Source organism: Microcaecilia unicolor, chromosome 7, assembly GCF_901765095.1.
Source record: "Microcaecilia unicolor chromosome 7, aMicUni1.1, whole genome shotgun sequence".
Lineage (NCBI taxonomy): Eukaryota > Metazoa > Chordata > Amphibia > Gymnophiona > Siphonopidae > Microcaecilia > Microcaecilia unicolor.
The window spans coordinates 73,998,199-74,025,424 of record NC_044037.1 but is presented as its reverse complement, the minus strand read 5'-3'; the positions used below and the strand labels follow the sequence as shown (position 1 = coordinate 74,025,424).

Below are 27,226 nucleotides of genomic sequence, written 5' to 3'. Positions count from 1 at the left end.
TGCATGCTGGAGGAAGTGTGAGAGATGCTGTACTTCATGTGACTTTTGTTCTAGTGGTGCTGGCTGAACTTTGTCATAGCAGCACAAAGACGGATTCATGGAAAGGCAACATCTCTATGGGGCCCTTTTACTAAGCTGCATAAATGCCAACGCGTGCCAAAATTGAGTTACTGCCCGACTACCGCGTGGCTGTTGCGGTAATTTCAATATTTTTTATTTCCGGGCACACGTAATGGACGCGTGCCAAGTGGCATTTGGCGTGTGTAGGTCATTACCGCATGATTCTTTACTGCTAGGTCAATGGCTGGCGGTAAGGTCTCATACCCAAAATGGATGCGCGGCAATTTTCATTTTGCCGCACGTCCATTTTCGGCAAAAATGTTAAAAAGGCCTTTTTTTACAGGCACGCAAAAAAAAATGGATCGGCGCGCACCCAAAACCTGCACCTACACTACCACAAGCCTTTTTCCAGTGCTCCTTTGTAAAAGGACCCCTCTGTTTTTTTCTAGCATCGGACTAGCCATGATGTAGATTGTAATATGGTATCCATAAGGATGTGGTCATTGCAAGGAATAGAGGGTTTCAGTGGGCCCTCACTGTGTATCTCTGTTTTTCAGATTATCGTGTAATATGGGCAATTCGGAAATGCAAGTTGATCAGGACGCTGGTTTATGTCTCCTGCAAGCCTGATGGAGAAGCCATGAGGAATTTCATAGAGTGAGGGATCTTTTCCTTGTTGTTTTACTGCTGCTATCTTTGGTATTACTGTCTCTTCATTGTTTCTTGCCATAGTTTGAATAGTGAACTAATGCCTTACGAGTTGGGTTTTCTCCAGTAGGTTAATTCAGCAAAGTTGTTAAACTATATATAAGAGAGATGACCCTATGTAAGTACCTAAGTGTACGTATATAAATCTGATACACTGTTAAGAGACTCATTTAAAGAGAACTTGAGGGCAGATGCAGACATAGCTTTTATTTTATTTTTACATCCACGTCCTAGTTACCACACGCCATCTTCTGGCCATAAGAAAAGTTTTGCTATGGTACTCTTTCTTCAGTGATTTCTGTTCTGCTGCTTAAAACAGTAAACAGGAAGAAAGTTATACTGATGTTCTGTAGTATTTTACTTTGTAGGTCTTTCTGAAGTATTTACTTATCTGTATAACCTGTAATTTCAGGCTGTGCTGCCCCCCAAACGATCAAAAAAAGATCTTTGGAGAACCGTTTGTGCTGATGCAGGCCATCCCGATCGACATGTTTCCCCATACTCCCCACTGCGAACTTGTACTGCTCTTCAGACGGTGAAATCAGAATGTTATGAGTGGCCACTTTTTCTCTCCAGCTGTCTTCTGGGACCTGCTGTTATTCTGTAGTTGTTGACTCAAGACTTTTTAGCACACGTTGTGACAAGCAGTGCTCTCTGTTTGCTGAGACAAATTCTTCTCCTCTGAATTAGTGCTGGTTGTGTTCTAGTGACCAAATTCCTGAGTGATTTTCAACGTGTTCTGCCAGCTTCAGAAATGTGCAAAAGTCGTGCACTGGAATGTGTCTCCTATAGACAAAGATGATTAAACCTTTCAAGCTGACATAGGTGAAAAAGTACTGCTGCTGAATATGATCAGATATGTAACTATTTGTGTGACTCAGGAATTTGGAAGAGTAGAGAGCTAGAATCTTTTAAAACCATCTATTGCCTCAGGTACAAAATTAGATTGTGAGCCCTCCAGGGACCATGGAATACCAGTGTACCTGAATGTAATTCACCTTGAGCTACTACTGAAAAAGGTGTAAGCAAAATCCAAATAAATAAATACATCCAGTTGAGCTTGGAAGTCCAAAGGAGCAGAAGAAAGTGGTTTGGATTAAGAAAAAGCTTTTGAAGATGACAAATGTATTACTCTATGTGTTTAGGAGATGTACAGTTTTTACTTAATTAAAATCGATCAGACCTCAGTTATATCTTTTCTGTTGTTATTTTTACATTTTGTTATAAATGCATTATTTGGCAATTTCTAGGGAAGAAATACCAGTGAGAGAATGTAAACACATTGTTCGACATTTCCAGTGGGCCTTTGCACATTTTCTACAAATTGAACACCAGCACACACACAGGTCTGTGCCAGAGCCGGTGGTTGGGAGGCAGGGCTGGTGGTTGGGAGGCGAGGATAGTGCTGGGCAGACTTATACGGTCTGTGCCAGAGCCGGTGGTTGGGAGGCAGGGCTGGTGGTTGGGAGGCGGGGATAGTGCTGGGTAGATTTATACGGTCTGTGCCCTGAAGAGCACAGGTACAAATCAAAGTAGGGTATACACAAAAAGTAGCAAATATGAGTTACCTTGTTGGGCAGACTGGATGGACTGTGCAGGTCTTTTTCTGCCGTCATCTACTATGTTACTATGTGGCTCCAGAACAACAGATAACTAATGCTGGTCCATACTAGAAACAGAAAATCCATCTGCTTAGGGCTCGGGGCGCTTACCAAGTATGAAGAATCATTCTTGTTTCAATTTAATAAGGTTGCCAGCTAGGAAGGAACCAGGTCTTCTCTCAAGTAGAATGTTCAAAGTCCTCAACAATCTAATTAGTGATTCAGGATCCCTTAATATCGAAACCGGAAGGTAGAATATCAAATCAAACAATATCACTTTCTACCAAGATTGCAGACTGTTGGCAAGCAACCCAAGTTAATATCAAACCATGCAATAAATGCGGAGAAAAAAAGACATCAGGTGTGACAGTCTACCTCTTTGTCGAAGGACAAGCCTTTAGTATAACGGAGAGACTGTCTCAATCACGTGTCTTTAAAAAAACTCCACAATTACATTGTATTTAACTACTGCTATCTTTATAATGGTTACACCGCATAGCTTGCTTGACAACAACTGCAAAGGAGATTCAACTCCTACTTTAAATTTCAAGAAGAACTTGGAAAGAGTACTTATCTTCACCGGAAAATCTTTTGATTAATTAACTCCGATTTCATCTGTTTGTACTCCACATATGAATAAAGTCCCGACAGGGAAACCCTGTTTCGCCAACAATAAGCTGCTTCAGGGGAATGTTCAAAAAATCCAAGCTTCTGAATCTCTCACCATCTCCATAAATCACAAGATCAAAACATGGCGGACTTGTTTTGATCTTGTGATTTATGGAGATGGTGAGAGATTCAGAAGCTTGGATTTTTTGAACATTCCCCTGAAGCAGCTTATTGTTGGCGAAACAGGGTTTCCCTGTCGGGACTTTATTCATATGTGGAGTACAAACAGATGAAATCGGAGTTAATTAATCAAAAGATTTTCCGGTGAAGATAAGTACTCTTTCCAAGTTCTTCTTGAAATTTAAAGTAGGAGTTGAATCTCCTTTGCAGTTGTTGTCAAGCAAGCTATGCGGTGTAACCATTATAAAGATAGCAGTAGTTAAATACAATGTAATTGTGGAGTTTTTTTAAAGACACGTGATTGAGACAGTCTCCCCGTTATACTAAAGGCTTGTCCTTTGACAAAGAGGTAGACTGTCACACCTGATGTCTTTTTTTCTCCGCATTTATTGCATGGTTTGATATTAACTTGGGTTGCTTGCCAACAGTCTGCAATCTTGGTAGAAAGTGATATTGTTTGATTCAGGATCCCCCCAGGTAGCTAAATATGATAGAGAGACAACTTGTAAAGCTGAGAACAGAACATAAGAACAGCCATACAGGCTCAGACTAATGGTCCATCTAGCCCAGTATCCTGCTTCCAACAGTGGCCAATTCAAGGTCACAAGTACCTGGCAGAAACACAGTTAGTAGCAACATTCCATGCTACCAATCCCGGGGTAAGCAGTGGCTTCCCCCATGTTCATATCAATAAAAGATTATGGACTTTCCTCCAGGAACTTGTCCAAACCTTTTTTTTAAACCCAGATACGCTAACCGCCGTTACCACATTCTCCAGCAACAAGTTCCAGAGCTTAACTATTCTTTCAGTGAAAAAAATATTTCCTCCGATTTGTTTTAAAAGTTTTTCCATGTAATTTCATTGAGTGTCCTCTGGTCTTTGTACTTTTTGAAAGAGTGAAAAAGCAATTCACTTTTAACCCATTCTACACCACTCAGGATTTTGTAGACCTCAATCATATCCCCCTTGGCCATCTCTTGTCCAAGCTGAAGAGCCCTAACCTAGCCTTTAGTGCTGTTTTTATCTATCTGGAGTTTGCTATTTTCCCAGCCCCTGTGAAGTGCTTGTGTCAGGCTGGTCATCCAAGATCATTAGACTTTTCACATTGTAGCAGACAGCCAGTACAAGTGGAGGACTGGCCTAGTGGTTAGAAAAGTAAGCTACAAATGAGGTAGTATAAGGTTCGAATGCCATTTCTCCCACTGGTGTTCCTGGTCACTTTGGGTAAGTTGCCTTAAGTATAAACTTTTTGAAAGCCCTCTGGAGCAAGAAATTACTATACCTGATTTTACCTTGCGTAGGCCTTATTTGTTTGCTATTAAAAATATCTCCCATTCCTTTCTGACTTAGCTGTTTATGCACAGTTGTGTGCAAAAGTTTAGGCACCCCTGGTCAAATTGTATTTTTCAATAAATCCCAGAGGGGCCCTTTTACAGAGGAGCGGTAAGCTCATTGCGGGCTTACCACTTGCTCTTCTGGGACTACTGCTGGCCCAACGTGGCTGCTGCCCTGAGCGTGCGCCATTTCCGGGACAAAAAGAAAACCCCTGAAAATGGCTTGCACAGTGATAACCCGGCGGTAATCAGGCATCGCTGTGCGAGGCCCAGTTACTGCCAGGTTAACGTGGGAGCCCTTATCGCCACCTTTAATGGGTGGCGGTAAGGGTTCTCCACTGCATGGTCATGTGTGTCTGGAGGCTTTTGTACCTGATGCGGTAAAAAGGGCCCTGGTGCGCGGGAAAAATGGTCCCCCCTTTGTCCCACAGCTTGATAAAAAGGACCCCTGAGTGAACAGGAGCTTGCACAATAACATCTGCATATTACAAGCAGGGCTGTGGAGTCGGAGTCGGCAGCAATTTTGGGCACATTGAGTCGGAGTTGGAGTCGGCAAAAGTGTACTGACTCCGACTCCTCATACATTTGAATAAAGTACTTCTCTGCTGTGAATAAAGCTTAGTACCTAGTTGTTTCACTAGTGTGAAGTCCAGCTGAACTATTTTGCTGGAGAGCTTCTCTCTGCTCAGTCTCCCTTTGCATTTACTGACCTGTAGAGCACCTCCTCTCTGACCCCACAGTGAACTTAAGCTCCAAGAGAAGATCATTCAGCACACACAGCTAAGGCAGCAGAGAGACTCCACCCAACTTCCTCTCTCTCTGCAAGAAGAGCTTTATATTTTAGTGGAAGTGGCACACCATTCACAATGGCAAAAAGAATGTCAGGAAACATGACAAAGTCTGCTGTTTATGAACACTTTACAATATCAACAGATGGGAAACATTATGTATGTCAATGTATTATAGAAGATGATGATGGTGAAAAAGCATGTGATGCAAAAATTAGCAGTTTCAGTGGTTATGAAAAAAATGCACCTACAAGAGCATCAAATTTAAAAAGACACTTGCAGCGTTTCCATCCTAAAGTGTTAGAAGCTGTGAATGAGAAAGATAGCAATGAAAACATTCCATCTACTTCAGGGTCAATAAAAGATCAGAAATCTACTGGAGACCAGACACAACTATCAAGATTTTTTACAGCTGACAAAGTTACTATAACAATGACACCTGAAAAATTCAAAAACCACATCATTGAAATGGCAGTAAAGAATAGTATACCACTATCTTTTTTTTTTTCACAACCAGCCTTTTTAGGCTTAAATGGAGAAATGGCTAAAAAGCTTGGAGTTTCTCTGAAATGAGAAAGTACCGTATTTTTCGGACTATAAGACGCACTTTTTTCCCCCAAACTTTGGGAGGAAAATGGGGGGTGCGTCTTATAGTCCGAAGGTAGCGATTCCGGATCGCCCTCCCCCCGAGTTCGGGATCACCCTCCCCTACTCACGTCAGCGATGTTCCCTGGTGGTCTAGTGACGTCGGGGCAGGAAAGAGCCCCCTCTTTCCTGCCCAGCGCGCTGCTCTCCGTCCTCCTGTATGCTGCCTCACGGTCTCGGCGAGATTCAAAATGGCCGCCGAGACTCTCGGCGGCCATTTTGAATATCGCCGAGACCGTCAGGCAGCATACAGGAGGACGGAGGAGGACGGAGAGCAGCGCGCTGGGCAGGAAAGAGGGGGTTCTTTCCTGCCCCGACGTCACTAGACCACCAGGGAACATCGCTGACGTGAGTAGGGGAGGGCGATCCCGAACTCGGACAAGACGCACCGGAGCACCTAGGTTTTAGAGGAGGGAAAAAGGAAAAAATTTTTTTTTCCTATTTCCCTCCTCTAAAACCTAGGTGCGTCTTATGGTCCGGTGCGTCTTATAGTCCGAAAAATACGGTATAAGGAAACTTATACTTGAAGAGGCCAAATGTAAGAAGGAAGAACTAAGAAAAAGTCTGAAGGGACGTTTTGTCTTTATTAAAATGGATGCATGCACATGTCACAGAGTCAATTATTTTGCAATTAATGTTAGATTTGCTGATGAAAACAAAAAAAAAAACAATAACCCGGACATTAGGAGTAAAGGACACCCAGGCACATCATACCAGTGAGTATCTGCAGAAGTTAGTGGAAGGTGTTTTAGAAGATTTTGAAATTAAAAAGGAACACATTCTATGTATTGTAACTGATAATGCTTCAAATATGTTAAGCACAATTGAAAAAATGAAGGAAGTTGATGAAGAAAGCAGCATACAAATATCAGAAGATGACAGTTCTGCAATTCAAGAAAACTGTGAAAGTTTGGATGATATTGCTGAAGAAGCATCTAAGCTTATTACCATTCAACATATGCGTTGTGCTGTTCATACTCTGCAACTAGCAATAAAAGATGGATTGAAGGATCGTCATGCGGCTACACTAATTAGCAAGTTGAGGCAAGTAGCTGTTGCAGCCAGGATCCCTAAAACAGATGCTATTCTGAAGAGACGTGCTGGAAAAGGAGCCATTTTGGATCAAGCAACGCACTGGGGAAGCACTTACTTGATGATAAAGCGTTTGCTTGAACTAAAAGACTTTCTTGAAGAACTGGACAATGTAAATGTTTCATTAAAAGAAAACCAGTGTGCTCAAGTTACAGAATTAGAAAGGCTAATTTTCTTACCCTTTTGCTGTTACCAAGAAGCTGCAATATGAAGATTTAACATCAGGCAAATTCTTCTTGGAATGGAAGGGCTTGATATATAACCTTAACAAAAGTGGGGGGGTTAATTGCTGATGGCATTGTATCTTCAATGAGGAAAAGAGGAGCTCTTGCTGGATAATCAAATTCTCTTAGCTGCTATTTATGTTGATCCAATGAGCCGAATTTTATTGAGCAGTGACCAAATTGCTACAGGAAAACAGGCACTCTATGACATAGCAGTTCGCATGAAAGGGTTACTACCTGAAACTCATAAACCACTGGATGAAGCTAAAGCTATAAATACTGGTGGTAATGGTAACTCAGGTTCATCCTCTTCAAATGAAGAAGAGAATTTTCAAGCCTATTTGGACAAAATGGAAGCTTCAAAAGCAAAGCGATGTCGGTTAAACATGGAAAAGTAACCTGTAAATGTCCATATAAAGAAATTCATGCAAGAGTTTTTTAAAGGATTAAAAGAAGTGGAAAAGTTTGACCGCTCATCAAAACTGACTATAGAAGAAGCCATCATTGTTTATCCAGAGATTATCAGTGATGCAGCTAGAACCGTAACAGCAAAGCCACCCACCCAAGTTAGTGTTGAAAGACTGTTTTCAGCACTGAAAATAATCAAATCAGATTTAAGGGCTTCTATGAAGGAGGATCTGGCAGAAGCAATTCTGTTTCTAAGAACAATATATTAGTTAATTTTGGATTATGTTTAACAGCTATTCTACAGCTATATATGCCAAGTTTAAATAATATATAAGTTGTTTTAGGTTTTCCAAATGTTTTTGGTTTATGTAGGTTAACTTTGATTTTGTTCTAATTTCCAAAGGATGTTGTTCTAGAATTTCCAAAGGATGTGGTTGTTCCAGATTTTTATACTTGCTAATGCTATGATGACTTTATACTTGATAAAAAAACAATAAACATAACCTTGTTTTTTATGTGTGTTTTTTTGTTTAAACTTTAGGATTAATTAATATTTATAGTTTCTTTAATAAATAAAATAAAAAGTCACAATGACATAGATTTTAAACCCAAACATTAACATGCAGCCTTGCATGCTGCACTCTTTCAGTCAACATGAAAAAAAAAAAATACATATTAAGAACTGAGGAGTCTGAGTCTGAGTCGAAGGATTTTTGTACCGACTCCACAGCCCTGATTACAAGGTTAAGGCAACTTTCTGCAAATTTTAAATCTAGACTGAAAGCCCACCTCTTTAACATTGCTTTTGACTCGTAACCACTTGTAACCACTCGCCTCCACCTACCCTCCTCTCCTCCTTCCTGTACACATTAATTGATTTGATTTGCTTACTTTATTTCTTGACTATTAGATTGTAAGCTCTTTGAGCAGGGACTGTCTTTCTTCTATGTTTGTGCAGCGCTGCATACGCCTTGTAGCGCTATAGAAATGCTAAATAGTAGTAGTAGTAATAATTACTATCTATTTGTTGATTGTAACAGACTGAACATAATTGGGAGAACTTTTAGGAAGTTGATAAATATGTGAAATAAATGAGTGGGGAAAGCATGCAGAGCATGGCTTTTGGAATTGTTTCTAATCCATCTTCATGTGTGTGTTAGGGCAATTGCAGGGGGTAAGTTTTGTGGGTAGTGGGGCAGTTTGCAGGGTGATGAGTCAGTTGCAAGGTAGGACAATTTCCAGGGTAGTGGGGTGATTGCAGGGCAGTTGGGGTTGGGTAATTTGTGGGGGTTAGTTTTTGACAAACTGAATAGTAGGAAATCACCTGGACTGGATGGTATACATCCCAGAGTACTGATAGAATTGAAAAATAAACTTGCAGAGCAATTGTTAGCAATATGTAATTTATCTTTAAAATCAAGCATGGAACTGGAAGATTGGAGGGTGACTAATGTAACGCCAATTTTTTAAAAAGGGGTCCAGAGTTGATCCAGGAAATTATAGACCGTTGAGCCTGATGTTGGTGCTGGGAAAAATAGTAAAGACTATTATAATGAATAAAATTACATAGCATATAGATAAGCATGGATTAATGAAATTCAGTCAAGGGAAATCTTGCCTCATCAGTCTACTACATTTATTTGAAGGGGTGAATAAACATATGGCTAAAGGTGAGCCAGTGAATGTTTTGTATCTGGATTTTCAAAAGGCATTTGATGAAATACTTCATGAAAGACTTCTGAGGAAACTAGAAAGTCATGGGATAAGAGGTAATGTCCTATGATGGATTAAATACTGGTTGAAAGATAGAAAATTGAGAGTAGGGTTAAATGGTCACTATTCTCAGTGGAGAAGAGTAAATAGTGGGGTTCCCCAGGGGTCTGTGCTGGGATTGCTGTTTATTCAAAACATATTTATAAATGATCTAGAGATGAGAATAAGGTAATTCCTTTCGCAGATGACCCAAAGTTATTAAATCACAAAAGGATTGTGAAAAATTGCAAGAGGACCTTACGAGACTGGGCATCCAAATGGCAGATGACATTTAATGTGAGCAAGTGCAAAGAGATGCATGTGAGAAAGAGGAACAATTCTGGTCACTGCATCTCAAAAAAGATATAGCAGAAATAGAAAAGGTACAGAGCAGGGTGACAAAATGAAAAAAAGGGATGGGATGACTTCCCTATGAGGAATTGCTAAAGCAGCTAGGGCTCTTCACTTGAAGAAGAGATGACTGAAGGGAGATATGATTGTGGTCTATAAAATACTGAGTGGAGTGGAATGGGTAGAGGTGAATCGCTTGTTTACTGTTTCCAAAAATATTAGTACTAGTGGGCATCCAGTGAAGCTACAAAGTAGTAAATTGAAAACAAACTGGAGAAAATATTTTTTCCATTCAACATGTAATTAAACTCTGGAATTTATTGCTAGAGAATGTGGTAAAAGCAGTTAGCTTAGCAGGGTTTAAAAATGGTTTTGATACTTTCCTAAAAGAAAAGTCCATAAGTCATTATTAAGATGGACTTGTAATGTTACACCTGTATTTATATTCCTTCTATACCAATACAGTTCAAGGACAGCTTACAAAAGTCAGATATGCTAGACCAGTTGTCTAGGACCTACAGTCAGCAGAAACAGAGAGATAACTTGTAATAACCACTTATTTGATACACTTTGGAAAATCTACTGCTTGATAAGCAGAATCTATATTAATAAATCCCACCTTGAACGTTCTGAAGCTCACTCCAAGGCAGAGAAGCACAAAAATCCTGTAGTCTTCATAGGCTAGGACCAGTCACCCTCACTCATAGACCTGCCCTCAGCCACGCCCCATCTGTACATAAAACGCTACCTCAACATTCTGAAGACAACCTGCTGAAGCCATCTGCAAAATCCCTAAACAGTTCGTTAGTTCATGGTGGTGAAGCCATCCAACTCACCATGTCTCTCTGCCCCGCCCTCGAGGGCGGAACACAGAGAGTAAAGGGATCCATAAAGGCACCCCTACCAACCGGCAACCCCCTCCAACAAACAACGACCCAGGCAGGGGGAGTGTTTCCGTATTCCTCCCCCTGCCTAGGAATCGCTACAGGCTGCTGGCAAACTCCCCAACCACACGACCACAAAAGCCACCCGCAAACCCCCCCCCACACACAAACACACGCAAACGCAAACACACACACACATAAACACACACACACAAAACACAGAAACACACACAAACAAACACACACAAACAGCCTCGACGGTGCACCTCTAAGTGCCCCCCCGCTGCATCGCCACAACAACCCGTGCAACGGGGCATCAGAAAGCCCCTACCCCCTTCTCTCCTCGCCGCATCACCCAACCCCTCCCCTTCACCAAGCCCCTCCCCCCCCACATCGACTGCCTTGCCACCCGTGACCGCTAATACAAACTCTGTCCGGCGGCTGCTGCTGCTTCTATTCAGCAGCAGCAGCAGCAGCCCGTACATAAAGAAAACAAACAAACAAACAAAAAAAACAACCTCCTAAAACACACCTCCGTGGAGAACCATCTCACATTGGCTGACGTCTCTGCAGCCGCTCCTCCTCTCCCCTCAACGTCAGTGCCCCTGCCGGAAGACCCCGGAGAAACGCCGAGACGTCAGAGGGGAGAGGAGGAACGCATGCTGAGACTTCAGCCAATGTGAGATGCTTCTCAACCGAGGTGCGTTTTAGGAGGATTTTTTTTTGTTTGTTTTCTTTATGTACGGGCTGCTGCTGCTGAATAGCAGAAGCAGCAGCCGCCGGACACAGTTTGTATTAGCGGTTGCGGGTGGCGAGGGGGTTGATGAGGGGGGAGGGGCTTGGTGATGTGCCACGGTGGGGGGGTCGGGTGATGCGCGAAGGGGGGGACAAGGGGCTTTCTTTGGGTGCTGCACCGGCTGGGGGGGAAGCGGGGTCTCGCTGGACATGGGTGGCTGGAAGGAAGCAGGGGGAGGGGAGGGTCGCTGCACATGGGTGGCTGCAGGGGGGGCAGGGAACAGGGAGATAGGGATGGGGCTCCACACACCACATGGGGGCCTGCAAGGGGGACAGGGGATACAGGACGGACACTGCAGGGCGGGCAGGGGGACAGAAGGGTTGGTGGTCATCAGGGGGGACAGGTGGGTCGATGGACATGGCTGGCCACAGGGGAGGAACAGGGAAAAAGGAGAGGAGTGTCCTCAGACATGGGTGGCTGCACAGGAGAGGAGGGTCGCTGGACATGGGTAGCTGCAGGGGGGGACAGGGGAGAGAGGCGGGACGCTGCACATGCGTGCCTGCAGGGGGACAGGAGGGTCACTGCACATGCCTGGCTGCAAGGGGGCAGGGGAGGGTGAGGGGGTTCCTCACAACACACACGCAGTCACTCATTCTCTGTCTACCACATACACTCTCACTCACACACTCACTGTCTTTGTCCCTCTCTCTCACACAGTGTCACACAGAAACACAAACACTGTCTCTCACTCTCTCTCTCTCTCTCTCTCTCGCACAAACACATACACTCTGTCTCTCTCTCTCTCTCACACACGCTCTTTCTGAAACATACACTCCAAGGAAAACCTTGCTAGCGCCCGTTTCATTTCTAACAGAAATGGGCCTTTTTTACTAGTAAAATATATTTTACTGTTTTGGGCTCTTATCAGGTACTTGTGACCTGGATCGGCCACTGTTGGAAACAGGATATTGGGCTTGATAGTTCTTCCGTCTGTCCCAGTATAGCAACGCTTATGTTGTTATATTGGTAGTATACAGATTTTAAATTTAAACAATTGCGCAAGCACTTGTAGAAGTAACCTTTAATAGAAATTCAGGAGGCGATGTGGTGGTCAAAATACAAAGCATTCAAGGAATAGGATGATTCCAGTTGTGCTGTCTGTCAAATAGTCTGTTAAAAAAATACTGCGCTAGGTTGCAAAAAATGAAATTGACTGATGATTTTTAGAATGGGCCTATGTGCGGGTAGTATGTTCCTTAAAGTACTATGTTTGTATATTAGTGGCAGGCATTAAATTGAAGTGTTGTGAAAGCCAACTGAAAGATGTGGTTGCAAATATTCCCCCCCCCGGCCCCCCCCCTTTTTATTTAGCTCTTTTGCAAATTAAAAGGGCAGGACCAAAACCATCTACAGCTGCGAGAGACGGCGCTAGGACCTAGAGATTACAGATGACATAATCAAGCAAGAGGCTTACAAGCAGTCTGCTGTAGCTTGACGGCTGTCTCAGCTCTTCAATGGTGAGGCTGACTGCATTGATTTTGCCTGGATAAAGGAAGGGAACAGGAGACCTCCGAACGAACACCCGCACTGAGTGACCTTCACACTCTCCGATGGCCTCTCCCAGGACTGTAACGATTGTGGCTCTTTCAGTGGCTCTCGGGCTGTTCTTTGTGTTCATGGGCACCATTAAACTGACCCCCAGGCTCAGTCGGGACGCTTACAATGAGATGGTGAGTGCAGCAGACAGGCTGGGGAAGCTGAGGTCTGCCAGGCTTGGTTGGTGAAGATGACTGTGAATATATGGGATGGGGGTGGATCGCTTTTAAGATAAAGAAAGGGAACTGGTCACTCGACAGGTGTAAAATAAGTCCTACTGCTCAGTTTCTGTGCAATCCAGTTCATCTTTTTCAGACACGAAGGATGGCTGCAGAGATTGGAACAGATTAAAAAAAAAATAAAAAAATCAGAAGCTGCATTTTAGTAGAGAGAGATGGAGTGGAGCAGGATGTTTCCTGCCTCTGCAGTTTCTAGCTTGCTGCTGAATAGTACACAATGAATGAAGGAAGGAAGGAAGAAACCTCTCAGGCTCAGTGCTTCTATGTTCGACCAATACCCGGTGGGAATTTCCCAGAAGGGAGTAACTACATATTAGATGCGAAAAGGAGGCAAAATAGGCATAGGTAGTAGATCAAAGAAAAACAGGCGAAAATGCAGAGGTTACTGGGCGCTTAACTGAAGGTAGACAATGGCGCTTCTTTCTAGCATTTTCTCTGCAGCCTTTGCCTTCAGCCCGGTTTACTCTCCTGCCCCATCTATCCCCAGGAGATAAATCTTTGAATACAAATGTCCTGGTTATTAGTTTAAGAGGGCGCAGGGCTTAAAGCGTGAATGTGAAAGATTTTAGAGCTCTGTTCAACACAGATTATGTCTCCATAGGCACAGAATGGGGAAAGCGGCATTGTTGGATAAGACCCTGCTGGTTACAATTACATGCTAGATGGTGAGGAAGTTAATCTCGTTGTTTCTTTACATCGCAGTGGTGTGTTGTGCTGTTATAGTGGCGTGGGGTGTCTGTTTTGTACATATAATTGCGTGATAACTACCACTGTAGCTCGATTGCGTGTAAGGCTACCAATGAAAGCGAACAGGACTGTAGAGGATCATCTGAGGGGGTCTGTCTTGCAAACACTTTTTCATCGTTCCATCCTTTCTTACATGATGTAACTGTTGTGGCGTCGGTGGTGGAGATCAAAACAGATACGAGAATTCAAGAAACCCTGGGATAGGTAGAGTGTATTCATAGCTGTGGGGCTGTGAGCATAATCCTAGAGTTGGGCAGGGCAGGCGTTTGTGCTATTCCAGCAGGAATGGACAAAACGGTGCTGATGTGCTGTCATTTTCTGATTCTCCATAAAATCTGTGATACACTTTTTTTCAAAACCTGCAAATTTCCTGATAGCCTAAACACACATACTAAAATGTACTTGTGACAAAAGATTAGGAATCAACATAGGCAATCCCATTTTATGCATGTCTTTAATTACTGAGGCCCAGATGTACAAAACTTACAGAGGGGGTCTTTTACTAAGGCGTGCTTATGTTTTTGGCGAGCGCTAAACATTAGAGATGCCAATGCATTTCTATGGGTGTCTCTAACACATGCCCAATTTTAGAGCGCGCCAAAAACGTGAGTGTTGCCTTTGTAAAAGACCCCCTGAGCCAGCAACATGCTTTTTTTTCCACTGGTTCTTTCCGGTTTAGCAAGCACGGAGTTCAGCGAGACATGCACAAAGGGGATCTGCGGGCTCTCTTCCTGTTATGGTAGCAGTTAATAAGAATTGTAAGCAAAGTTATTTTAATCAGCTAATTACTATTCAAATGTGCATTCCGAGTGATGCGCTGATTAAGATGCTGCCTTTTCCTAGGTAGACCCTTGTTGTGTGACTCGTGGATTATTACTAAAAATATTTTTTTCATATAGAGAAAGGGGGTGTTCAAAAATGATCAGCTGGGTGTCAAATATGTTAGGTGCACCACTGGGTTTTATTTATTTATTTGTAACATTTATACCCAGCGCTTTCCCACTTATTAGCAGGTTCAATGCGGCTTACATAATATAACAGGTTTACAATATAACACAGATTGGATAACGACTGTAATATAATATATGAAGAGGTGGACAACAAAATGTTGGTGAGGAAGATGGGTAAAGGAGGAAGATGGTGAGTGTAGGGAATGGGAAGAGGGTGTATATTGGGATAGTGTGTTGTTGATTAAGGAAAAATGTATAAAGAGGATTGGAAGAGGGATGACTTCAAAAGGATTAAGTAGTGTTTGCGTCTGTTCTTGCGGCTGGCGGAGTCCAATCAGGCCAGCGATACTACGCAGACAAACCCTCTTAACTATACCTTAAGAAACTCTGACAGGTGGATTAAAGCCTTTAAAACAATAACATAGAAAAGAGAGCCAAGAGAAGCTTCCTTTGGGGAAAAACACAAGTTTATTCTTTATCCAGAGATTTAGGATAAATAATAAGAAATAGTCATAGAGATAGTCTAGAATATGACTGAAATGGAAAGTTGGCCAGGGCAGTCTCCCAGTTCTCTGGCATGAGACCAGGAGCGCTGCACACTGACCACCCTCCTATCTGGCAGAGAGATATTATATAGGATTTCTTTTCCCTTTCAATACCAGAGGAGCACAAGAAGGGGGGAGGGTTTCTTCTTACCCCCTTAATTAGCATCTTACAGTCAGGTAGGATCTCCTGACAATAAAGAAATATATAGCATCTGTTTATATTTCCTTTTGAAGATGCATTTGGTCTTTTGTCCAAATGTTTTGGCCCTCTTCTATTCATCTTTACAGCCTTTCTCACACAAGAATACATTTTCTCAGAATTTCCCCTATTACATAGTAACATAGTAGATGACGGCAGAAAAAGACCTGCACGGTCCATCCAGTCTGCCCAACAAGATAACTCATATTTGCTGCTTTTTGTGTATACCCTACTTTGATTTGTACCTTTGCTCTTCAGGGCACAGACCGTATAAGTCTGCCCAGCACTATCCCCGCCTCCCAACCACCTGCCCCTCCTCCCAACCACTGGCTCTGGCACAGACCGTATAAGTCTGCCCAGCACTATCCTCACCTCCCAACCATCAGCCCTGCCTCCCAACCACCGGCTCTGGCACAGACCATACAAGACTGTCCCGCTGCCCACCACCGGCTCTGGCACAGACTGTACAAGTCTGTCCAGCACTATCCCTGCCTCCCAACCACCAGCCCCGCCTCCCAATCTTGACTAAGCTCCTGAGGATCCATTCCTTCGGCACAGGATTCCTTTATGCTTATCCCACGCATGTTTAAATTCCGTTACCGTTTTCATTTCCACCACCTCCCGCGGGAGGGCATTCCAAGCATCCACTACTCTCTCCGTGAAAAAATACTTCCTGACATTTTTCTTGAGTCTGCCCCCCTTCAATCTCATTTCATGTCCTCTCGTTCTACCACCTTCCCATCTCCGGAAAAGGTTCGTTTGCGGATTAATACCTTTCAAATATTTGAACGTCTGTATCATATCACCCCTGTTTCTCCTTTCCTCCAGAGTATACATGTTTAGTTCAGCAAGTCTCTCCTCATACGTCTTGTAACGCAAATCCCATACCATTCTCGTAGCTTTTTTTTGCACTACTTCAATTCTTTTTACATCCTTAACAAGATACGGCCTCCAAAACTGAACACAATACTCCAGGTGGGGCCTCACCAACGACTTATACAGGGGCATCAACACCCCCTTTCTTCTGCTGGTCACACCTCTCTCTATACAGCCTAACAACCTTCTAGCTACGGCCACCGCCTTGTCACAGTGTTTCGTTGCCTTCAAATCCTCAGATACTATCACCCCAAGGTCCCTTTCTCCGCCCATACCTATCAGACTCTCCCCGCCTAACACATATGTCTCCCGTGGATTTCTATTCCCTAAGTGTATTACTTTGCATTTCTTCGCATTGAATTTTAATTGCCAAACCTTAGACCATTCTTCTAGCTAAAAGAGGAGACAAAAGTTAACTTCTGCTTCCTTATAGAGTTGCTATAGAGGTGTTAGGTTTCTCTTGCTATTGACTCCAGGGATAGTGTTTGATCGAATTGTTCTAGGCAGAGAAGGAAATAAGATGTTACCTGGTCTTCCTCTCATGGTTGTAAAAAAAAAAGTAATTCTCTCCTGGATAGTAGCCTTACTTCAAAGGGCATGGGAAAGAATTCTGTCTCCTGACCATATTCAATGTGAGAGATTGTGGGCAATCAGGGCAAGAGGAGGAGTGCAAGCCAGCAGGCTGTTCCCATGATTAGAAGGAAAGAAACCTTCATTTCTCTCTGTCCAACATATGAGACATTAATTTCTGTACATTAAATAATTGGAGGCCTTCCACTTTCTACAACAGTAGGGAAGCATATTTCAGGTTCTGTCATATAGTCTGATCCGGGTAGCACAGATGGACTCCTAATTTAAGTCAAGTCATTTGTATAGGCTTGCTTAAAGAGGTAAGTTTTTAGAAGCTTCCGGAAGGGTAAGTGGTCATTAATTATTCAAATAGATCTAGGTAAGGCGTTCCAGAGTTGGCTGCCTTAAACGGAGAAGTTGGATGCATAATATGTTTTGTACTTGATGCGTTTACAGTTGGGAAGATGTAAGTTCGAAAGGATTTAGAGTTGTTTCTGGTTGGAAGGTCAATCAGATTGTACATGTAGTCTGGGAATTCTCCGTAGATAATCTTATGAATTATGGTCAGGTGTGTTACATTTTCAAAATTATATGCATACTTTTCCACCAAAATGTACCTGTGGCAACTTTCAAATGAATGCCCTGGTGTACTATCCCTTTGAAAACTGGTGCAATGACCATGGGTAAAACAAACACATGGATTTTGCACCTGTTCTCTGTGCTGGCCCCTAATGTTTAATATTGGCACTTTAAGAATCCATTTATTTGGTATTGATCTTGGTTTTTGTGGATTAGTTACCACAGTGTTTGTTATCATCACACTTTGAGAACAAATATTTTCTGAAGGAACGTGAACCAGTTTGGACACTTTCTTTGACATTGATTGAGGAATCTTTTACGCTTTGACCATTCACTAGGCAGGCCAGGCAATTGGTGGGGGTGGTGCTGGCCCTTGATCTCTATCATCGCTCTCCCCCCCCCCCTCCAGCCCTCTACCATGGGCTCTATCTTTCCCTCCTTCTACCTGAAGGTGTTCAGGTCTTATCTCTCTTCAAATGGGGAACTAATATGGCAGCATCTATAGAAGAACAATGATAAATTAATTGGAGGACAAGAGAGTTGCATCTCACAGGAATTTACTAGTACAGAAAGTACTTTGTAGTTCATAACAAGAGAGGTTGATTTTGTTGTGCAGCATCTATAGATCTATAGAAGATGCATTATTGGCTTCTGTATATGCTCAAGGTCTCCTGGCTCCGGTACTCTATAAACTTTTATGCCAAACCGTTCTTTAAAAACTTTGAGTGCTATAAATACCTGACTTTTTAATCAAACCTTTATGGTTCCCTGGTCCACTATAGGAGGAATCAGAATACAGATTGCCAACTGTTCTTCCTCTCCCCTCCTTTCCTCCCTTCTTATTCCCCCCTCTTCGTTTCCCTTTTCCCTCCTATGACCCATCCTATTTTCTGCTCTTTAGCTTGTCCATTCTTCTTATGTGTGAATGATTTTATTTATTCCTTTCCTGTCTCATATTGTAGTTCCTTTCTACCTATTCATGTACTTTTAGTTTTGTAAACCACTTTGGTCTGGAAGTTAGGTTGAGTGGTATAGTAAATTTTAATAAACTACTTTCCAAAACAGATACGTGGGGAAAACATGCAGATCATGGCTCATGGAATTGTTCCCAACCTCTCTGCATGAATGTGTTAGTGCAGTTACAGGGGGTAATTTTTGTGGGGGGGCTTGGCAGTTTGCAGGGTAAAGACAGAGTCAGTTGCAGGGGGATTCTCCCTACTCCAGAAATCTATTTGCAAGTTCAGCATGAGCTGATGTTCAAAGTCCCGTGCAAACTACGATTCATCCTCTTTTCCTTCCCTGGCAGATGGGCGCTAAACCTGAACATCTTGCAGAGCAAGGGGGAGATGGAGGGAGGGAAGGAAGGAAGGAAGAAAATAAATGCTGGTGGGGAGGAGGAGAGATGCTGGACATCATGGGGTGTGGAATGAGCGGTGAAAGAGGGACTGGAGGGGTTAGGATAGGGAAAGTGAACAAGAGAGATCCTAGAAACAGCAAGGGGGAGGCCTTGAACCATGAGACACCCCTTGGTGGGATGGGTGTGCAGTTGTGTGTTAGTTTAGGGTGTCAGATACTCTGGCTGGCCCAACCATTAGGCAAAACTGGGCAGCTGCCTAGGCCAGCAGTTTCTGTGGAACAGCTGCAGTGAAAGCCAAACTATAGATCCTAATAGCCAACAAGCAGCAAGAACCATTAATACATACTTTTACCTGAAGGATAGGTGGGAAATTTCAAATCCATTTACCTAGTTAGATGACTTTAGTAAATTGCCCTCTTTATTTGTGTGTAAGTGACATAAGCATGATGTCTTTATTTGGGGGGGGGGGGGGGGGGGGGACATAAGGCTGAAGTTTCACCTAGGGTGCCCAATACCCTTCTACCAGTAACCTTGGAATGTCCTGAATGGGTAACAGTGTTGTTTGTTTTTCAAGTGTTAGAACAAAATATTCAAAAGCAAAGAGCAGCCTGCCCCCACTAAAAGACAGCAAAATATCCCCTCACTGAGGGAAATCCAGACAAAATCAAAACATAGTAATGTAGTAAAAGACAGTAGCTAAAGACATGTAGGATCCACCCAGTCTGCCCAGGAAAAATACTGGTGTAATATCTCTCACATTTCTCCATCAGATATCTCGTATATACTGTATGAATATTGATATAAATAGAAACCTCAAACAGAAGCGGTACATCATCCAATCAATCACTGCTTGCAGTAAGGGACAGTAAGAAGGGTCTGAGATGAATGAAAACAAAGGGCGGTTTTACCAGGGCTGCCTGTAACTTGAACATGGAAGGATATTCAGTTCAGTAACAGTCCTTCTCCTTTTCAACCTGCAGCTGAATCCCTAGATCAGTTATTCCTCCTTTTCTCTACCCCCAAATCAATCCCCTATGATCTCTCCCCCCCACTACAGGGTTCAATCTCTGGACCTGTGTTCCTTCTGTCCAGCTTGATCCAGAAGTTTCTCTTTGGTACAGTTCAAGTATTTGAGAGACTGAAGGCTTATCCGAAATACCCTTGTTTACCTGCCTATATATGTGCAAAACAAAACTATTTGGATAAACTGCTCCACAAAATAAACATAAAACAGAAAGTGTGTGTGACAGGGGCGAGTGTGTTCAGCTTCTTATTCCTGTCAAGTGTTGGTGTGTGCACATAGAGGAGGAGTGCACGTGGATGAATTAAACAAGAAATAAAAGATATTAAAGACACTAGGATTGTACTCTGGCAAGGATAGACCCATGCAGATGTTGTGTGTGAATGAGTTTTAAGCCTGTTGACCCTGGTCCATAAAATTATCTACGGCAAAGCCCCGGGATACATGACAGACCTTATAGACCTACCAATAACTACTACTATTTAGCATTTCTATAGCGCTACAAGGCGTACGCAGCGCTGCACAAACATAGAAGAAAGACAGTCCCTGCTCAAAGAGCTTACAATCTAATAGACAAAAAATAAAGTAATCAAATCAATTAATGTGTACGGGAAGGAAGAGAGGAGGGTAGATGGAGGCGAGAGGTTACAAGTGGTTACGAGTCAAAAGCAATGTTAAAGAGGTGGGCTTTCAGTCTAGATTTAAAGGTGGCCAAGGATGGGGCAAGACGTAGGGGCTCAGGAAGTTTATTCCAGGCGTAGGGTGCAGCGAGATAGAAGGCGCGAAGTCTGGAGTTGGCAGTAGTGGAGAAGGGAACAGATAAGAAGGATTTATCCATGGAGCGGAGTGCACGGGAAGGACGAGTGTGGAGAGATACTGGGGAGCAGCAGAGTGAGTACATTTATAGGTTAGTAGAAGAAGTTTGAACAGGATGCGAAAACGGATAGGGAGCCAGTGAAGCGACTTGAGGAGAGGGGTAGTATGAGTAAAGCGACCCTGGCGGAAGACGAGACGGGCAGCAGAGTTTTGAACCGACTGGAGAGGGGAGAGGTGACTAAGTGGGAGGCCAGCAAGAAGCAGATTGCAGTAGTCTAAACGAGAGGTGACAAGAAACACAATCGGATCAACACAAAGGTACTTAAATTTCCACTATCCAAGCTGCAAAGGACGCGAATACAAATCAACTTATGCATCCAGCTTCTCCTACATAAGCATACAACTGTGGAACACACTACCAAAATCCGTGAAAACAATGTATGACCACCTAAACTTCCGGAAATCACTAAAAACCAACCTGTTCAAAAAGGCATACCCTACCGACCCAAACCTGCAACACAATGAAACCAAAGCTTGTAATAGACACTGCATTACTCTTCCTCTATACAATTCCCCAATGTGTCTATAACACATGAACCTTATTCGACCATAACGTCACTTTTGTATTTGTTTCACTACCGGAGATGGCGAACGTCTTACGGTACTATGTAAGCCACATTGAGCCTGCAAATAGGTGGGAAAATGTGGGATACAAATGTAACAAATAAATAAAATTATGGAAGAAGGCTGAAAGTTAATGTCCTTTGCCAGTCACAGTAACAATGTAACTATGTCACTCTAGAGCATTTGACAAGTTTGTTTTCATGGCTTTAAACTACTGCTAGAAGGAGGAATTGGGTTAAATATAAATGGAATCCTATTAAAAGCTAGGTGCACAAGCAGCTAAAATTTCAGGCCATTGCTTTTGCCAGTGCTAGTATTTGATAAAAAATGTTTCTTTGGGCAGCTATGGTGTACAGCGCTGCGTATGCCTTGTAGCACTATAGAAATGTTAAATAGTAGTAGTAGTAGTAGCTAATCTCTTCCCAGTTCCAAGCTTCCATTCCAATCAGAACCTGCTTCAGCCAGCTACTTTCCTGGGAGGATTATGGAGATTACTATCACAAAAGCCAATCCTGGGACTCCAGTGCCCCAGTGCTCAGAACTCTGGTGCTGTACAGAATGGCGCCGGAATAGAGCTGCAAAAAGTCCTAATGCTCAACATTAATAATATGCAAATCATCTGTGTGCTGTTAGCATTGCGTATTAGGAAGTTAAGGGGGAGGATGGTGCCTATCACATGTGCACAAGAGCTCCTCCACCCCCTGTAAAAGCATCATTATGTAACTCCCCTAGTAACCATGCTGTCATTGGTTCGAGGTGTAGAGTAGCAGGAGCTAAAAAAAAAAAAATCCTCCAGGGACTGTGCACTCTAATTCTGCTCTCACCAGTTCATTTTCTGCAAGGACCGTGCAATCATGAGCCACCCTTATGGCGGGTAAGTGACACTCGTCTGCGATCCCGCAAGTGGTGCTGTTGTGTGTGCCCCGAGCCGCTTTTCTGCTTACATCTTGAAAGTGTCCTGAAAGGTTGATTGGGAAGAGGGACCTGCATGCAATTGAATGAGGGGGTGTAGACCACTGCAGCAGCTGAAGGTGCTCTGTTTTATGCCTGTTTAGTCACCTTAAGGGTCACTAAAGAAAGAGCAGCAATGTCCAAACCAACGTCTTTATTATATCATCCAACACTTGACACAAAATCATATTTTGGCCTGCAAGGGCCTTCCTCAGGAGTCTTTGTGTGGATGTTTGCTGTAGTCAAACAAAACTGAAAGCTATGCAGATAGAGTCCAATATCTTGCTGTTGTTTTCAGAGTAAATCGATTGGATTTCAAAAATGCCAAACTTGCAATAGGAGCTTACGGACAACTGCCTGTCAACCTCTCACAAATCTAACTTGATCGGACTGAATAATGGTTGGCAACTCCAGAGCCATACGCTCTGCCAAACACGTGAAAGAATTTTAAGGTCAACATTAATGAGTAATTTTGGACGGTATGCTCCAGGCTGGTCCACTGCCCTGCCTGGCTTAAGCAGCGTACTGACCAAAGTAGTATTTTCATGCAAGGGAAAACTTTGAACCTCCACTGATTTATCAAAATATGCCACAAGGGGACCTATAATCTTTGATTGTAACAGTTTTATAATACTCCCTTATGAAGCTGTCTGGGCCAGGAGCTGAGTGTAATTTTAAAGCTCGAATGACAAATTGCACTTCATTGGCAGTAATATTCCTATTTAGGGTAGTAAACGGGGGCATTCCTGAGGCTTCAGAAGCACCACAATTGTTGAACAGGATAAAGTCTCTGGCAACGATTGTGTGGAGATTAATTTATTAAACATTGCTCGGGGGGGGGGGGGGGGGGGGGGATACTACCTTATCCTTCAAGATTTTATAACGCTCAGCATGGTATCCATCTGGGGTCTTCCCTAATACACTTTGTTGTATAGCCCAAACTCAGGGCAGACAAGTCCAAATTAGATAAATAATCAGAACCATCCAGAGAGTTATTATCCAAGAATGCATTGTTTTAAAACATTTCTTAAACACAGTACCTATCTCTTTGTCTGACCTCACCAGCCATCCCTGAGTATTCCTAAAAAAGAGCACCCGACTTGGGCCCAGCTGTTGGAAAATTAATTTAGCTAGGAGCCTCCCACTCTTGTCGCCAAATGTATAAAATCAGTATTGATCATAAGCGCATTTTAGGGCTAGCTGGTGCAGGAGCTCATTAAGAGCTGTTAAAGTAGCCAGAAGTTGAGTTTTATTGTGAAACATAGGGTGTACACCACAGTGACTCCACTCCTATTGAAGCTGCATCTCCAGCCTAAGAATATCGTGACCTCTACATTTCTTTTTATGGCTGGAAAAGGTGATGATTTCTCCTTTGAGAACTGCCTTAGTTTTTTCCTAGTAGAGAATTTTGTCCCTCACATGAGCTTGATTATGATGTTGAAACTAATTCCATTTCTGGAGTATGAAATCCCCAAACTTAATGTCCCTATAAAGATCTAATGGGAACTACCAACCTTTCCACTCTACCGTAGCCCCACCTACGTCCAAAGCTATTCATATTAGGGCATGGTCCAACACCTCAGTGGCCCAATAACAGCCTCAGAAACCTTGGCACATAATTCTCTGAATATAAAGATATAATCAATGCTCAAGACATATGGATGAAATCGCGCTCAGTTGGGTGGAGAACTCTCCAAACCTCTATGACCTCAAAAGTATCACAAATCAGTGGGAGGCCTTTAGTGTAGTCTATTTGTTCCTTCCCCAAATTATGTGTTTTGTCTAGATCTAGGTCCATAACCCTATTGAAATCTCCTACAGTGATCAAGGGTAGAACATCAAATTGGTGCAAATGATCAAAGAAAATGCTATAAAACTCCACCAAGTAGACATTGGGAGCATAAATATTACAAAGGAGCATATATTGGTGTGTTATTGTGAGATGAGCTATAATAAAGCGGCCTTATGGATTTTAAATAATGGTATGTTTTTCCACCACAAGGCCCTTCCTAAACAACATGGTCACCCCTGCTTTCCTGGCAACTGTTGGGGCCTCAAAGTCACCAACACACCATTTATTAAGTTTCACAAGTTCTACAGAACTTAAATGAGTCTCTTGAAGTACATATTTTATAATCTTAAATACCTAGTATACTTCAATGTAATTTGACTTCAGCTACCACGGGAACAGCATGAGCTAATTACTAAGTAAGTAAATAAATGAATATGAGTAACAGGTAAAATTGATTTTATTTTTAAGAGCTTATTGGGCTCATTTTCAAAAGAGGAGGATGTCCATCTTTCGACATAAATCGGAAGATAGACGTCCAAATCGGTATAATCAAAACCCGATTTTGGATGTCTCCAACTGCAGTCCGTCGCAAGGACGTCCAAAGTTCAAGGGGGCGTGTCTGAGGCGTAGCGAAGGCAGGACTTGGGTGTTCCTAACACTTGGACGTCTTTGACCCATAATCGGAAAAAACAAGGACGTCCCTGATGAACACTTGGACGTTTTCACCCGGACGTGTTGTTTTTAACGAATAAGGCACAAAAAGGTGCTCAAAATGACCAGATGACCACCAGAGAGAAACGGGGATGACCTCCCGTTACTCCCCCAGTGGTCACTAATCCCTTCCCACCCTCAAAAAAACATGTTTAAAAATATGTCGTGCCAGCCTCAGATGTCATAGTCAGGTCCATGACAGTGTATGCAGGTCCCAGGAGCAGTTTTAGTGGGTGCAGTGCACTTCACACAGGTGGACCCAGGCCCATACCCCACCTACCTGTTACATTTGTGGAGGAAACAGTGAGCTCTCCAAAATCCACCACAAACCCTCGTAAGGGCTATGGTAGTGGTGTACAGTTGTGGGTAGTGGGTTTCGGGGGGCTCAGCACACAAAGTAAGGGAGCTATGTTCCTGGGAGCATTTTATGAAGTCCACTGCAGTGCCCCCTAGGGTGCCCGGTTGGTGTCCTGGCATGTTATGGGGACCAGTGCACTACAAATGCTGGCTTCTCCCACACCCAAATGGCTTGCATTTGGATGTTTTTGATATGGATGTCTTTGGTTTCAAAAATCGCCGAAAATCAGAAACATCCAAATTTAAGGATTTGGATGTCTCTGATGGTATTTTCGAAACGAAAGATGGACGTCCATCATTTTTTGAATTTACGGGTTTACCCGCCCCTGGAGTTTGCCGTTTTGCAAGGACGTCCAAATCGCAACTTGGACGTTTCTTTCAAAAATGCCCCTCCACATGACCTGAGAAGCCCCAACAGAGCCAGAACAGAATAAGAAATAACAATTTTTACTCTGGGTACAGTATAGCAATCCCAGGAAATCTGAAAGATAATGGAGAACTTAGCAACACTTTCCCATGAAGTTCTGCTGATTTTGCTTACCTTTTTTTTTTTTTTTTTTTACCTCTCTCCCTTTCTATTCCACTTGCTGCCTTTTATTAACAGATTGCTTTCTCTGTTGCTGTTGATTTCAGAAACGAGCCTATAAAAGCTATATCAAGGCCCTTCCAGGGCTAAAGAAGATGGGAATCAGCTCCATTCTCCTCCGGAAGATCATCGGCTCTCTGGAGCTGGCATGTGGCATTGTTATGACTCTAGTACCTGGCCGTCCCAAGGATGTTGCTAACTTCATTCTCCTCCTGATTGTATTAGTGGTGCTTTTCTTCCACCAGTTGGTGGGGGACCCTCTCAAACGCTACGCTCATGCCCTGGTCTTTGGGATCCTACTCACTTGTCGGCTACTGATTGCCCGCCAGCCTGAAGAGCAGTTTGAGAAGCGAGCACTCTCATCTGATGGAGACCGGCTATCTCATCGGAACAGTGCCTCTGAGAAGAACAAGATGAAAGTTTCTTAGTTCTTCACATTCAAGAATAGGTGATATGCTAGGCAGCTGTTTCCAAAATGTCCAGTTTTTTTTTTTTTTTTGTATTTGGAGGTTTGGGGGATGCATCAAACATACCTTGTGCAACTCCAAATCTTTAAAGCCCTAACATCATTACTGAGTAATGCAGACAACTAGCTGAATGCTGCAGAGTCCCCCTCCCCCCCCCCCCCCCCCAAAAAAAAGGATTTGTAGTGAAAACAATCCTAACCTTCTCTTCTGGCAATTTACTGGCTACTCTGTCAGGAGAGAGGTGTAACTGCCCTTTCTGTTCCCACGGCACACAGGTTGTTAAAATGAATATGCTTGAGCCGAAGCAACACTTTTTTTTTTTTTTTTAAAGATCATTAATTAGTTTGTGAGATGCTTTCACCAAAATAATGATTTTAAAAGGAGAATTAGCTATTTTCAGTTTGGAGGGGGGAGGGGGAAGAAAAACAGCCAAGTTAAGAAGAAAGACTGCTGCCTAGAATAAATTCAGACAAATCAAAGGATTTTAATGTTTCATCCAACTTGCTCCCTTGCTACAAGCAGAGAGGGGGTAATGTTCACTTAACAGTGGTGAGTGAACAGACACCCATCTGCTTACTTGTTATTTACATGTGTCAGTATTATGAGATACTTTTTGTCTAGGAGCTTGGGAAGCTCTGTTTTTTCAAGCTGTGTTTCCTTCTAATCTTTTCCCTCGCTTCGTAAAACTTGAGGAAGAGTCTTCATGAAGAGCTGGAGATTTTAACAGCAGGTTCTGTCAGACATGTGCTCCATGGAACTTGTTGTCTAGCTGTTTTTCTTTTGTTTCATTTTATTATAAAGATTTTGTTATCTTCATTACACTTTAGGTTTTCAATTTGGAAAATAAATTGTTTCAAGATGTATTGAAAT

The 27,226-nt window shown here is 42.9% G+C and overlaps 2 protein-coding genes across 4 annotated transcripts in view; both read left to right on the top strand.

Annotated features, from left to right (window-relative positions):
* TRMT2B (tRNA methyltransferase 2 homolog B) overlaps positions 1-1,943 on the top strand; it is a 49,025-nt gene extending 47,082 nt beyond the window's left edge. For all 3 annotated transcript variants that reach the window (XM_030209932.1, XM_030209933.1, XM_030209934.1), the window contains 2 exons: positions 618-717; positions 1,181-1,943. In XM_030209932.1, coding sequence (XP_030065792.1) covers positions 618-717; positions 1,181-1,307 — 227 coding nt within the window. In that variant the 3' untranslated portion in view covers positions 1,308-1,943. The remainder of the gene's footprint in view (positions 1-617; positions 718-1,180) is intronic.
* Positions 1,944-12,831: 10,888 nt separating this feature from the next.
* On the top strand, positions 12,832-27,177 carry TMEM35A (transmembrane protein 35A). The gene is made up of 2 exons (XM_030209753.1): positions 12,832-13,103; positions 25,937-27,177. Exons 1-2 carry the CDS (start codon positions 12,984-12,986, stop codon positions 26,315-26,317), a joined length of 501 nt encoding a protein of 166 aa, XP_030065613.1. The 5' UTR covers positions 12,832-12,983; the 3' UTR covers positions 26,318-27,177.
* Positions 27,178-27,226: the final 49 nt, after the last annotated feature.

Bases quoted from the DNA above. Each gene is read 5' to 3' on its own strand.
- TMEM35A (XM_030209753.1), top strand. From the start codon at position 12,984: ATGGCCTCTCCCAGGACTGTAACGATTGTGGCTCTTTCAGTGGCTCTC. The intron at 13,104-25,936 runs GTGAGTGCAGCA...TGTTGATTTCAG, and splicing joins GGGACGCTTACAATGAGATG to AAACGAGCCTATAAAAGCTA.